Source organism: Uranotaenia lowii, chromosome 1, assembly GCF_029784155.1.
Source record: "Uranotaenia lowii strain MFRU-FL chromosome 1, ASM2978415v1, whole genome shotgun sequence".
Lineage (NCBI taxonomy): Eukaryota > Metazoa > Arthropoda > Insecta > Diptera > Culicidae > Uranotaenia > Uranotaenia lowii.
The window spans coordinates 137,921,757-137,935,795 of record NC_073691.1 but is presented as its reverse complement, the minus strand read 5'-3'; the positions used below and the strand labels follow the sequence as shown (position 1 = coordinate 137,935,795).

General features: G+C 38.9%; 1 protein-coding gene across 1 annotated transcript; it reads right to left on the bottom strand.

Annotated features, from left to right (window-relative positions):
- Positions 1-11,588: 11,588 nt before the first annotated feature.
- LOC129737966 (uncharacterized) lies at positions 11,589-13,149 on the bottom strand. Its single transcript, XM_055729139.1, has 2 exons — positions 13,115-13,149; positions 11,589-12,906 (listed from the first exon to the last, which is right to left on the bottom strand). The coding sequence occupies exons 1-2, from the start codon at positions 13,147-13,149 to the stop codon at positions 11,589-11,591; spliced, it is 1,353 nt and encodes a 450-aa protein (XP_055585114.1).
- Positions 13,150-14,039: the final 890 nt, after the last annotated feature.

Here is a 14,039-nt window from a genome sequence, read left to right as displayed (position 1 = left end):
GAAAACTTTACTGGTTCTTTGGAAGATCTAATGTACGAAAAAAAAAAACGTTTTTTAAGGCACTCCTCCTTGTACATTTCGGAGTGCATGGTCTTGTTTCTCACAAAAACCGAGGTTTTTCGCCCGCAGCTGCAAATACCTTGTCAGATCAAACACTTTCTTGCCAACTTATCGGCAAAAACGAATTTGAGCTTGGCGGGGACATCACCCCGACCAGTGGCTCAGTATAATTTTTGGCCAGGAAGCCGCCCAAAATCAGATTTCACGATTTTTGAACCAGACCACGTCGGGTTTTTGACGTGGGTGTCCAAAATTAATTTTCGCTTCACGGCTTCCATTACGTGTAACTTTATTGGAACAGAACGAATCGTTATGAAATTTTCACCATTGCACAGTGGTGCAAAACATCAATCTAGCTGTACGAAATTAATAGCGCCCAGGGATGAAGAGATAGACATTTGATGTCTTCAGCAACATTGTTCAGTTTTACAAGGAGCATATTCTTGTATCAAAATTTTTGCGGAGGGGTCCACCGATAGCGAGATAAAAATGCTAACTTTTTTGTTTTTCAAATTAGGGCTTTGATGTCTTTGACAAAGTTGTTTATCTGATCAAAATACATAAGTTTGTTGAACATGTCAAAGTCCTGTCACATCACCCTCAGGAGTTACAGTCAAAGTGAAAAAAATCTCTTGAAAAAACAGTTTTTTGAACCTAACACGTTGTAGATTGGATAAAATGGTTCGCTGTCTTTAAAACAAAGTTGTATCAAGCCACGATCTACAATTGTCTCATACATTATGATGGGTTTAGAAGTTGCTGAAGTTCTATAGAAAGCATTTAGTGTATTTTATTGGCAATTTTGGAAGGCTCGTCCATCGAAAAGTGCACATTTTCGCAACTCCCCCTTTTTTGTGATTATTTTTGATGATAAGCGGAACCATTTCCATTTGAAATTAGCGGGGAAATCGGTGGAACTTGTAGAGATTTGAATAATTGAAAATACACTTTTTATATAGAATTTAACTATTTTACTTTTAGAAAAAAAAAACGTTGAAAACATTTAATTTAATAATAAAATGTTGCAGTTTTCTTTTATATGTTTTGTTTTATTAAAAGAAATTTAAATTCGATTTTTCAAATCATTTCAACTAAAAAAAAATTAATGGAACTAATCTGTTAAATTTGGTAGAGCACTTAATTAGTATTTGAATAATAGAATTTTGCCATTACAATATAATTGCTTCAACTGGTTCCAAGTAACTGTATCCAAGTATCCAATCTAACAAGCAATTTGCTTTTGTCTTTTCGTTGAGTCATACGTTTTAATTGAATTTAAATGCCTTTTAATAAAACAAAATATATAAAAGAAAACTGCAACATTTTATTAATAAATTAAATGTATTAACGTTTTTTCTATTAGTAAAATAGGTAATTTTTACATAAAATGTGTATTTTCAATCATTCAAATTTCTACTATTTCCACCGATTTCCGCGCTAACTCCAAATGGAAATGGTTCCGCTTATCATAAAAAATAATCACAAAAAAGGGGGTGTTGCGAAAATGTGCACTTTTCGATGGACGAGCCTTCCAAAATTGCCAATAAAATACACTAAATGCTTTCTATAGAGCTTCAGCAACTTCTAAACCCATCATAATGTATGAGACAATTGTTGATCGTGGCTTGATACAACTTTGTTTCAAAGACAGCGAACCATTTTATCCAATCTACAACGTGTTAGGTTCAAAAAACTGTTTTTTCAAGAGATTTTTTTCACTTTGACTGTAACTCCTGAGGGTGATGTGACAGAACTTTGACATATTCAACAAACTTATGTATTTTGATCAGATAAACAACTTTGTCAAAGACATCAAAGCCCTAATTTGAAAATCAAAAAAGTTAGCATTTTTATCGCGCTATCGGTGGACCCCTTGGCAAAAATTTTGATACTAGAATATGCTCCTTGTAAAACTGAACAATGTTGCTGAAGACATCAAATGTCTATCTCTTCATTCCTGAGTGCTATTAATTTCGTACAGCTAGATTGATGTTCTGCACCACTGTGCATTGATAGAAGAAACATTTCCAAACAAAGTACTGTCAAAATATTCCAGATCCGACAACTAGGAGCGCTATGGTATAGTTAACAGTGTGTCCAGATTTTGGATGAACCATGCTTTAACCCGATACTTATTAAGATCCTAAGGCAAATTTTTGTAGACTTACTACTTACTTAATGAACCCGCGCCGATCCTCCGGTGCATAGGGCCGTGGTAAAAGACCTCCACTGTTGACGATCCGGAGCCAGCGTCTTCACCTGGTCCCAGTCAAGATTCTCGTCGACAGTTCGGATTTCAGCGGCTAGACTTCGCCACCACGAGTTTCTGGGTCTGCCTATTCTTCGATGACCTTCTGGATTCCAATCTAGTGCCTCTCTGCAAATCTCGTTTTCATCTTTCCGCAGCGTGTGCCCAATCCATCTCCACTTACGTTCCCGAATCTCGATTTCTAGCGCCGTTTGATGACACTGGCGATGTAGTTCCTCATTTGAGATCCAGTTGCCAGGCCACCAAGCGCGGATGATATTCCGCAGGCAGCGGTTTACAAATACTAGCAGTTTTCGCGTCGTTTCCACATATGTGCACCAAGTTTCGCACCCGTACAGCAATACGGATTTGATGTTTGAGTTGAAGATTCGGATTTTTGTTCGTAGAGAGATCTGGCGTGACCGCCAGATGCTTTGGAGACTCGCAGATGCAAATCGGGCCTTTCTGATCCGGGTTTCGATGTCTTTGCTGGTACCACCATTAGGCGTTATCTGGCTACCAAAATACTGGAAGCACTGGGTCTTATCTCAAGGCTTTCTCATCTTGTTGCCCAGCTACCATGAAACTGGAGGGATTTACTGTGTTGATCTCCATCGACTTGGTCCTTCCGACATTGACTTTGAGACCTGCTACCTTGGAACTTTCGGTGAGGTCGTCGAGTTTGCTCTGCATATCCGATTTTGTTTGGGCGAGCAAAACAATATCGTCAGCCAGGTCAAGGTCGTTCAGTTGCTCCATTGTTGAAGGATTCCACGGCAATCCTCGGTTCGGTGCACAGTCGATCGATCCAGTCAGAATCTCACCCATTACGATGAGAAAAAGTAGCGGTGATAAAATACATCCCTGTCTCACTCCAGCAGTTACCGGGATTGGTTCGAACAAGTCTCCGTCGTGCAAAAATGCCTCGTACTGTGCTTCGATAAGATGGACTAGTTTCTCTGGGACTCCTCGTCGCCTTAGAGCCACCCAGATGTTTTCTTTCATGGTTATGTCGGTCGAATGCTTTTTCGAAATCAACGAACACCAGCAAAAGAGAGTCCTGGAATTCGTTGATAGTGTGATTCGTAGTGGGTAGAACGCCAAAACAAGTGGAGAAAACGCACCAGATGGAAAGGGTGGTGAGAAAAGAACAATGATTATATTTACGAAATGCAATTATTGAAACATCGAATGAGCTTGAGCTTAGACAACCCGTACATTTCAGTAGTTGCTACTCCGTGATTGACAAGAACCATCAAAATTGTACATAGATCCAAATAAATGGGGCTTGGGATTAGCTTACCATTTTCTGTATTCACGTTTCGAAGGTTCCTTATCTTTTATGGTCAATAACGGCGCCGGCCACGTCCTTACGGTTCATCGGGGAAAGGAAAGGATTGTTTTTATTAAGAGCAAAACGTCCTAACGTGGCATTGTCATACACATACAATGCATTTAGCACCGGTGCAACTCACCGAAGATTATCGCGCGCTTAATACTAGAATAACAAAAACGTCCTAACGTGGCATTGTCATACACGTACAATGCACAATTTTAACGCGCGCTTATAAACGAACACACACATATAGGATCTCAGTGAAACTTCATGTTTCTTTGAAGAGATCTAATTTACTTAACCTCTAAGACGTACATCTTTCAAGGATATTATGGCTAGCATCTTACAAATGCTAAAACCACCAGACCACAGAAAGAGTACTACATGTGCCGTGATCGGGATTCGATCTCATGGACTCTGGCTAAGAAGACTGGAACGCTATCCTCTAGGCCACGACCGGCGGCGCTTAAAATGAGAAGAGCAAAACGTCCTAACGTGGCATTGTCATAGACATACAATGCACTTTTCACCGGTGCAACGCACCGAATTTTATCACGCGTTTAAAACGAGAAGAGCAAGAACGACCTAACGAGCAAAAACGTTGAAACATCGAATGTTTAATTACATGTTCATCGTATTTTTATAAACAAACCATGCTTTGGCAAAACATCATTTATTATTGTTCAACTTATCGAAAATTTCGCTTTTCAAAATACACTTTTCTACATCCTTATAGATAAAATGCTTTCAGGTAGGCAACGAAGTTTAATTTTATTTATTTACATAGTATTCCGTCTCACGACATAACTTGACGAACATAATTCCTAAAATTCACTTGGTCCATGGCAACCGTTCTCTAATTCCTAATTCCCCAGCGTATATTCGGGTTTTCTCAAAAATTATCAGCATTCAAAACTTTAACGTGGAACACGTGGTCTTGTGGGAATTCTACCCCAATTTTGGTATGATTGGTTTAAGTTAAAATATGTTGAAGTAAGTAAAATACAACAAAATGTTTATAGTCTTCCGAAAGTGCCTAGTGAAAAAACGATAAGCTGTAGTTTCATCAGATTGCGTAGGCTGGTTAAGCACAAAAACCTTATATGTTACCCATGAAAAAAAAAAGTGTCATGTTGATTCCATTATTCCTTCTTTTTCTTAGAACCGAATTGGTTTTACTGTACTTTTCATGTAATAAATGATGAAAACCCTTGTTTTCTGCAATAAAAATTACAAAAAAAACATTAGAAGGAAAACGTTAGTGTATTTTTGCAATATTTTTCATAAGCCATCTTATCGCGCTAGTGCGTTTTGTACAGTATTCCCTCTTCATCTGCGGTGCTGCTGAGAAAAGCAACATAAAACCACTACAGGCTGTACTAAACTGATGTCTCAAAGCAGTTTATTAAAAACTCATACTTTCTTCAACGTTAAACCTGTTCCAAAAAGCTTCAGAGTCTATCCTACCAATAGCCACACTCAGAGAGCTTCAGAGTATTGTATGGAACCACAACATGCTACACAACCCTCTTTTTCACCACAACCAACAAGTTTAACATCAAAATCACAGGTTTTCCACACGGTCAAGAGGAAATCTACTACAAAGAAGGACTAACACCGAGAATATGAAAAGGTCTCCAGAATATTTCGGGAAAACGAATAACAACAGTTTACCAATAAACTCGAAACTCATAAGTAACAAAAGCAGTTTCAAACGCAAAGTTAAAGTCCACCTCAAGACCCATGTAGGTAGCCTACTTTCTAACGTAGAGTAACATCAAAGCAAACAAGATCGATAAACCAAAAGTAGATCGGCCCTACAGAGCCTCCTTAGCTGAAATTATTCTAACTGGAGACTCAGGAAATTTCAAGATTCTCACTTGTAACTTCACTGTCACTAATTGTCACTATACATTATATTTTATCCCTCCCCGCCAGCCACCGCCGCCACACATCACGCAACAAACCACTACAGCCACAAGCCGCCAACACCTATCCGTCGCACTTGAACAACAAATTAAAATAACAGAATCGGGAAGAAAAGAAATAGTGGAAAATTTCAAAATTTCATAATTTTCCATTTATTTTAAGCGCTGCTTATTCAGGATTTAAGGAAAGTTTGCATTTTAAGCTCACATCGTTGAACATCGTTCGCTTCTGTTGTCTGTTTAAGGATGCATAAACCTAAATTCGATGATCTCTCAATGCTGGTTTTATTTAGATGCTTGGCTTTATTTTTGGACCCAGCCAACAAAAACATATTTTTCGAGCATAGATAGGTATCTATTTCGGTATCAACACCATATAAGAGGTTGCCTATCGAGCTGGAAGATAATTTATCGATGCGAAGCTGACTTGTTGCGACTCTGCTTTCACCTTTATTATTTTCCAGGTGACGGAACAAATATGTTTTCAAGAGTTGTTAAAAATAATCACCAAAAACAACTTTAAATTTTGACAAGTGTTGTTATTTAAAAGAATCAGAATATTTCTTCTTCCTTTCAGCAATGGTGCCAATTAATTCACAAATAAAAGACAAAACTAGCTAAAATGTTTAATTTTATCATTTATTTCTGTATAAATTCCAAGTATTCTACAATATTTAGTTTTGTAGTTGAATTGAATTGGAAGCTGTCACCGCTCGTAATTAAGGAGTCCAGAGTTGATAAGCGTTTCTCCCTACATTACGGTCATTCAAATTTTTAATGATATTAAAGTTCATACAGCACCACAGACTTCAGGGTGTTCGGATCAAAAAGTAGTCACACTAAATTGCGTGTAAATCGAGTATTTGTTTCTTTAAAAAAAATCAAAGTATTTTATTTTTTTAAGTTCAATATGAAACAAAGAAGAAAAACTACTGAGTTAAGATTCTGGTTCCTTTGACGCCTGCCATCAGATTTTGTACAGTCATTTTATCCTCTTTCTTCGGCGACAAACATCAGTTGGCTTTGAACTGCTTCTCGCTGATAACAGTTTTTTGGGTCTTCTTACGGTTTTGCTTAACTATCGTCCAATAATGATACGGTTCTTATCCTTGGGCACAACCTGAATGTTGTTAGCGGCATACTACTCCATGGCCTTTTTCAAAGGCAGGATGTCAAATCCGGACAAAACAGCACAGACAAGTCATATTTCTTCAGGAAAGGCGGCAAACGCTTTTGAAGACACTCTTTTACCTAAGTTAATTTCCTGGTTGACGGTCTCGGCTGCAACGAAAATGTCGCTTTTCAAGCCTCAGGTACAGACTGCTTTCCAAACGAGATATTTCTTGGCAAACTTTGATAGTTTAATATGCTTGAAAATGTCTACCAACTTTCCCCATCCGGTTACTGTATAAAACTCTTGTCCCGGAAGCTGTCCGGACTCTGCCTTGGCGTGGGTTTCATTTACCACGCAATCAAACTTTGTCAACAATGTCGTATAGTATACAGCTTCCGAAATCTTCTTTTTGCCGTAAGGTTTTGCTTTTTTTTATAAAACGAACACAAACACATACAGGATCTCAATGAAACTTGATGTTTCCTCGAAGAGATTTCCTTTTCTTAACTCTAAGCAAGCGTACATCTTTCGAGGATATGATGGCTAGCATCTTACAAATGCTAAAACCACCAACCCACAGAAAGTGTACTATGTGTGCCGTGACCGGGATTCGATCTCATGCCCGCTGGCTTAGAAGACTTGCGTTCATTGCGATTAGCAGTCACTACCTTTTTCAGCTTTATGCACGGTTGTAGACGATATTCCCAATTTATTGGCGACATCTCGAACGGAGAGATTGGAGTTTCGATTGAAAGTGCTAGCTACTCTTCTGTTCGTCACTGCGGCTTCCGGATTTAGATTTCCCTCAGATTCAGGTTTCCCAGTTGTCGGATTACGTTCCCCGAACACTTTTCTTACTTTGGTGACGGTTGATTTCACCACATTCAACGATTTTGCTATTTCTACGTGCGAGCAGAGTGGATTTTAACAACGCATGTTCAATAGTCTGATTCGTAGCTTCCCTTGGTTGGACGCCATTTTGAAAACAAAAGACCTTATGTCGAAATCCAAAAAGAAGCATCATTCTACACACACCTACAAAAATAAGGTTTTTTATATGAATGATAAGATAAAATACGGTGAATTTAAGTTGACCATTTTTTGATCCGAATACCCTTTATGGTAAAATTACAGATAGTCGGATTTTTTTTTCATGCTCCATTGTACGATCGGCAAAAAAGAACGCGGCAAACGCGAAGAAATTCAATATATTCCCTCCTACACGAACAAAATCGATGAAAAAATACTTACCATAAGTGAAAATATCCGAATAATCGATTGGAGATATAATGTCTTTGTAACTCCTGATTTTCCCAATTTTTTTTAAATAATCCATAAATAAGATGATTTGGATTTCACTATTTGACCTATCTTGTTTGAAAGGACATTTTTTTTTTCTGAATCAATTGAAAAATGAAGGGGGATGATAAAATCAACGTTGACTCAATTTTCCGAAGTGTGCGGTGCCTCAACAGTCGAAATTTTCTAGTCCAAGTTAGCTGATACATGATGACTAATTTAAAAACAATTGAGGGAATTAAGGATGAAAAAAAGTATTGAATCTCCGTTCTTAAGCTCATGCGGCTTTTGAAACTAAGTTGAATCGATTATCCTTGATCCTTAGGCTTGGTCGCTTCTGGATCAGGTAGTAATGAAGAAAAATGTTGGTACCAAAAAAAAGATAACAACTATTACAACAGTTCACGATAAAATATGAATCCACTTTTTGTAAATTACCTGATGAACTTCGATACACGAAACAATAAAAAATCCGGAGAGCCTTAAAAAAAATCATTTAAGAAACCATTTTCAAAAAGGTAAAACTCATTTTCTCTTCAGATTTCGTGCCTTCTACTCGGTATTCCTTTGATTCTTTTAATCTTTTTGATCTACAGCAATTATCCGTTTCAATAGGAAAGCACTTCAGAAAAATTAAATAAATGATAAATTTTTGATCAAAAAACAAGCATCACATATCGGAACCCAGAAGCCCAACGACGGTGGATAAATTAATCAGGCCGAACGAATTGAAATTACTCATCTCATTCGTTTCTGGTCAGCGGGCCCATCAATGGAGATCCCAATCCCATACACAAACATACACAAACACTCACAGATTTGATGGGCACAAAAATTGGTCTTCTGATCGAAATTGATGAATCGTTTCGCAAGAATCTCGACGCTGCCGCACATCCGGCCAGAAGCCCGGAACGGAAGATGACCAGGCTCTGATGATGACGGAACCCGATTGGGTCATATGCAGCAATCAATCTACAGGTGGAAAATCCATCAATTTTCATACGCGTAGGACCTAACGTGTGGTATCTACGCACTTTTAACACTCGTGAGCCATGCAACGCAACGCGATGGTGTTGATGATGCTGTTTTTAATTAAATTTCAATCTACAAAATAAAACGTTGCGTACAGTTATAATTAATGGCTGAAATGAAGGTGATGATTTGGTCATTTGGACTTTTTGATTGATAGTTTATCCCGACAAATGTGACTGTCAAATGGGATCATTGTCATGTCGAATATCAAACACCGATTTTTAATCTTTGTTGATTGACAAAAAACTTTGACCTCTGCAAGACTTCAGCTCAATCAATTCAATCTAGAAGTTCCAATCAATACTAATGGTTTTTTTCGTCGAAAATCATTTAGGGGGGACCAAAGGAAATCAGAGAAATAGAAAATTTGGATTTGTTGCTAAATGACTTCAGACGACTTGAGGCAAATAAAAAAAAATGACAAAAATGACAAAAATGACAAAAATGACAAAAATGACAAAAATGACAAAAATGACAAAAATGACAAAAATGACAAAAATGACAAAAATGACAAAAATGACAAAAATGACAAAAATGACAAAAATGACAAAAATGACAAAAATGACAAAAATGACAAAAATGACAAAAATGACAAAAATGACAAAAATGTCAAAAATGACAAAAATGACAAAAATGACAAAAATGACAAAAATGACACGAGGTCGGACGCTAAGTCGAAGAACTTCCAAAAGTGCAGTAAAGTCGATTCTTGATGAAAGCAGATCAGCGACGAAAGACGCACGAGTGGCGGTCCTGCGGGCTTGCAGCGTGTCGATGTCGATCAGGCAGCGACTTTCGTAGCTGGGAAGTCGAAAAAAGTCTTGCCAGTTTAAGTGTCGAAGGGCATACCTCAAAAAACGTCGTTGGATGGCTTCGATGCGATCAGAACCGTTTTGATAATATAGGCACCAAACCGCAAAAGCATATTCGAGGATCTATCGAACCAGACTGCAGTAAAGACTCTTCAGGCAGTAGATGGCTATGTTTTTAAAGTCCTTCGTCATGCGGAAAAGAAGACCCAGACTTCTGGAGGCTTTGTCAACGATATAGTTGGTGTAATTCTTAAAATCCAGCCGCGCGTCGAGGATCATACCAAGATCTTTAACGTGTTGAGCTCGAGAGATTGCATCGTTTTCAAGGAAGTAAACGGCTGAGAACGGGTGTCCAATTTTGGTCCATCAAATAGTTGCAGCACGTCATTGAAGTAGATTAGGAATACTAACGGCCCTAAATGACTTTCCTGAGGCACGCCTGATAAAGCTGAGAATTGCCTGGAAAAGCAGTTACCCGTACGAACTGTCAATTTACGTCCAGTAAGGTTACTGCGGAACCAGCCAATAAGAGATCCACAAAATCCTAAACGCGGGAGCTTTCCGATGTCTATATCATGGTTCACCTTGTCGAATGCGGCAGACAGATCGGTATAGATGGCATCAGTTTAGGATTTCTTTGCAAAACTTTCATGCACAAACGAGGTCAAGGTTACTTAGTTAGTTGATGTTGAGCGCAATGTTCGGAATATCGCTCAAGAAAAGCAATCAGGATTGGTTTCTAGCTAGAATGCTGATATCTCCGAGTGCTGTGACACGCACGTGGTTAAAGTATCCGTTGAATATTTGTCGAGCATCAACACTAACTAGATACATAAAAATATACCATGCCCCATCGGGAACTACCGTTGCTATTCGTCACGTGGCGGTGATCGACATACTTGATGATACATTTTGAATGTCGCTCCCTCAATCATTCCCGAACGTCTATCCTCGCATCATTGTTAATAATGTACGGTATTGATAGACGATCATGAATGTTTCAGAAGGAAAAATCTGAAGCAATAATAGGACCACATGTTTCAAAAAGCCGTAGCAAATTCTGGACAGTTCATTGCGGTTACCTAGTAATGATTTTGTCCTTCTACGCAAAGCGAAAAATTAAAAATCATATTGTAACCTTTACACATCTCTCATAACTGATACATATCAGTTGTGATCCTAGAAGGTTGAAAACCATCAAGGAAGGCAATCATCGTCGAGACGTTCGTTGCTGACAGTCTGCGTCCTTCTTTACCACATTATGTTTTGCGGGAATGTATCAAATACAACAGCGTCGTTGTCATGCATGATTGTTTAAATGATTTGGTTCGAGAGGAAAAATTGACTGCTTCGATTTGTTGGCTCTGAATGCAGTACAGCATGGCTGATCGAAAATGATTGATTTTCGGAAGATTGGTTGAGCGTTGAGGCATAAATCCATGCTGGTCGTTGGAGAAATTGTGCTTGCAGAATATGAAAATGGGATCTAAAACCACCAATTCGAAAAGTTTGGCTATAACACACAGAGCTGAAATTCCTCGGTAATTATTAACATCATTCCTATCTCCCTTTTTATGAACCGGGAACATGTAAGCTTCTTTCTACAGTGAGGGGAAGGTGGCCTGGTCAAGCGAAGCTTGGAAGATAAGCCTGAGCTTAGTGGCTGCTTTAGAGATGGTTGTGTCCGAGACTGTAATACCATTTAAAGAAAATCCCAGTGGTGAAACACTCCTGATGGCACAATTCAGTTGGTCGTCGGTTATTTAAGATGTATCAAAGATGCTCGAGAATTTATTGGCAAAGAAATCGCAGATTCCGAGTCAGAGTTCGCCATGATGCCATCCAGGAACATGCAGGACGGTGTTCCAGATTCATTCCGCTGATTCTTGACGTAATTCCAGAAGGATTTTAGGCTAGTCTTGAGATTTTGCTGAATTTGACTAAGATGGTTTTGATAGCTACGTTGACAGGCTTTTTTATCGGCGGAGTTGAGTTTGCGATATTCTTCCTTGGTATGCGGAGATTTGTGCTTGTTGTAATTTCGAAGGGCACGCCTTTTTGTTGCTTTCAGTTGTCGTAAAGCTGTTGTAGCCCATGGAGTCCGAGGATTAGCATTGGCGGTACGTTTCGGCACATGACGGTCGATTACGTAGTTGAGGATGTGCGTGAAAGTTTCGGCTGCAGCATTAGGGTTAGCTAGTTCGAGTTCGGATTCCCAGTCTATAGTGGCCAGTACGCGAGAAATGATATCGAAATCGGCGTTCTTATAGTCCAAGTAGAAGGGTGTGAGTTTATCAGCGGGGTTACACAATCTAGAGATATTAAAGGTAACCAGTAAAGCCGGGTGATGTGAGCCTACTTTAACTAGCGGTGCAGGTGCTGATCCGATAGTTGGTAAACGGAACCCGTCATTGGCGAAGCAAAGATCGAGCATCCGGCCGTTCTTGTTTACAACACTGTTGATCTGACGTAAGGTTGCTGTACTCAAAGAGTCTAGAATAATGTACGAAGAAGCCGAAAAAGTAGAGCGTTCAGGATCAGGATACAGGAAGCTAGCTTGGCTGGAACACCACTTTAAACTTGGCATGTTCAAATCGCCTAAGACGATTATGTCATCTTCTGGAGCGCAGAAAGAGCTTATTTTAGAGATGCAGCGTGAGAATGATTCAGCTAAGGAAACGTCTCTCGAACGATGAGGTGGCAAATATAGTACGCCAACGTAAAGCTTCCGGTCGCCGAGTTCGATACGAGACCACACCATCTCAAAGTTATGCCAAGATTCATCATCGATTGGCATAGCTCTGAATTTGGACCTTACGGCGAGTAACACCCCACCACCTGTGATCTTTCTGTTACGGGGTCTTCGATCGCAGCGGAACACTGAATAATCGGATCCAAAGATCTGGTCGGAGAGAGTGTGATCGTTCAACCATGTTTCGGTGAAGGTCATAATATCGTAGCAGGAACAAGAAGTAGCGAGCAGATAATCAGTCACGCAGGAATTGATTCCACCGACATTCTGATAGTAGATGTTGATGAAATCAAGCGGTTCTGACGCCGATCTGGAGCCATTGTCACTGAAATGGAGAATACCATCACCCGGAGGAAGGCAGTGAGGAGCAGCCTATTTGCCTGGTAAAGTAGGCTGGAGAACCCCTACGCCACAGACGAACTCAGGGCCGGAACGACTGGTGACGCTGGCAGGAATCAGCTCGACTTAGTCGAAGGGCACAGGGGTCTCCGTGAGGCCCGATACGTTGCATCCCGGTGATGAGAACTCAGTACCAGTCGTGATGATCGTGGGGGGCGATGAAGAACATGTTGGAGTACAAGCAAGCACAGCTTGGTGATAACCAACGAATGATGTACTGTTGGGCCGAAATTTATCACTCAAAAATAATGTTCGAAATGATGTCCATCCTATGATTGATATTACAATGGAAGCCGATTTTTTTTGATAAATTTTTCATATGATCTGAGAGTGTTGAAAATAATATTAACTCCTGTCAATTTGATAAAACAAACTGGAGAAAGTTTTGAATTCATTTCAAAGACTAAAACTATGTTTCGCATTTATGAATATGTAAAAAAGCTTTTTTTTTTTAAAGCATTCGCTTCTAAATAATGTTGAAATTTGGTTTGAAAAGCTGTCTAGGCAATAAAACTGAATTACAATTATTTTAACAAATATAATTAAATTTTGGAAGGAGGAGCAAAGCACACCTCGTCAGCTAGTGAAATCATAAAAAGCTCTAGCAAACATAGTCTGCAATTTTTAAATACTTTTAAACGGATTCAGATTTTTAAATTTTAATGATTATAACTTTTTTCATGACATTCAGCTGCTTGTCATATTAGCAAAAAATAAAGCTTAAGAATAGTCAAAACCAAAAAACCAAAGACCAACTTCATTTCAAGCTTTTTTGACTTTGCTGAATGATTTAATAATTTTAATTTAATGATCTTTTTCCATACAAAATTTAAACGCTTTGTGCTAACACAGGAATCAATCAAATCATCTCAAATTTTATACTGATGCGTGATCACCCAAAACTGCCCCTGTAATTGCCGAAATTAGGCCAATTCGCCATACTGAGTTTCTTTATAAATTTCCCACACCAGTTTCAGTCTTATATTCGAAAATCGAATATATGTAAGCTTTTCCAACTGATTTAACCAAAGTTTCAACTTAAAGGGACTTTTATTCTGG

What these genes read in the sequence shown, in the direction of transcription:
- LOC129737966 (XM_055729139.1), bottom strand. Translation starts at nt 13,149, where the DNA reads ATGTTCTTCATCGCCCCCCACGATCATCACGACTG. An exon ending in CCCCACGATCATCACGACTG is followed by an intron (nt 12,907 to 13,114) that starts GTACTGAGTTCT and finishes TCTCCATTTCAG; the next exon opens with TGACAATGGCTCCAGATCGG.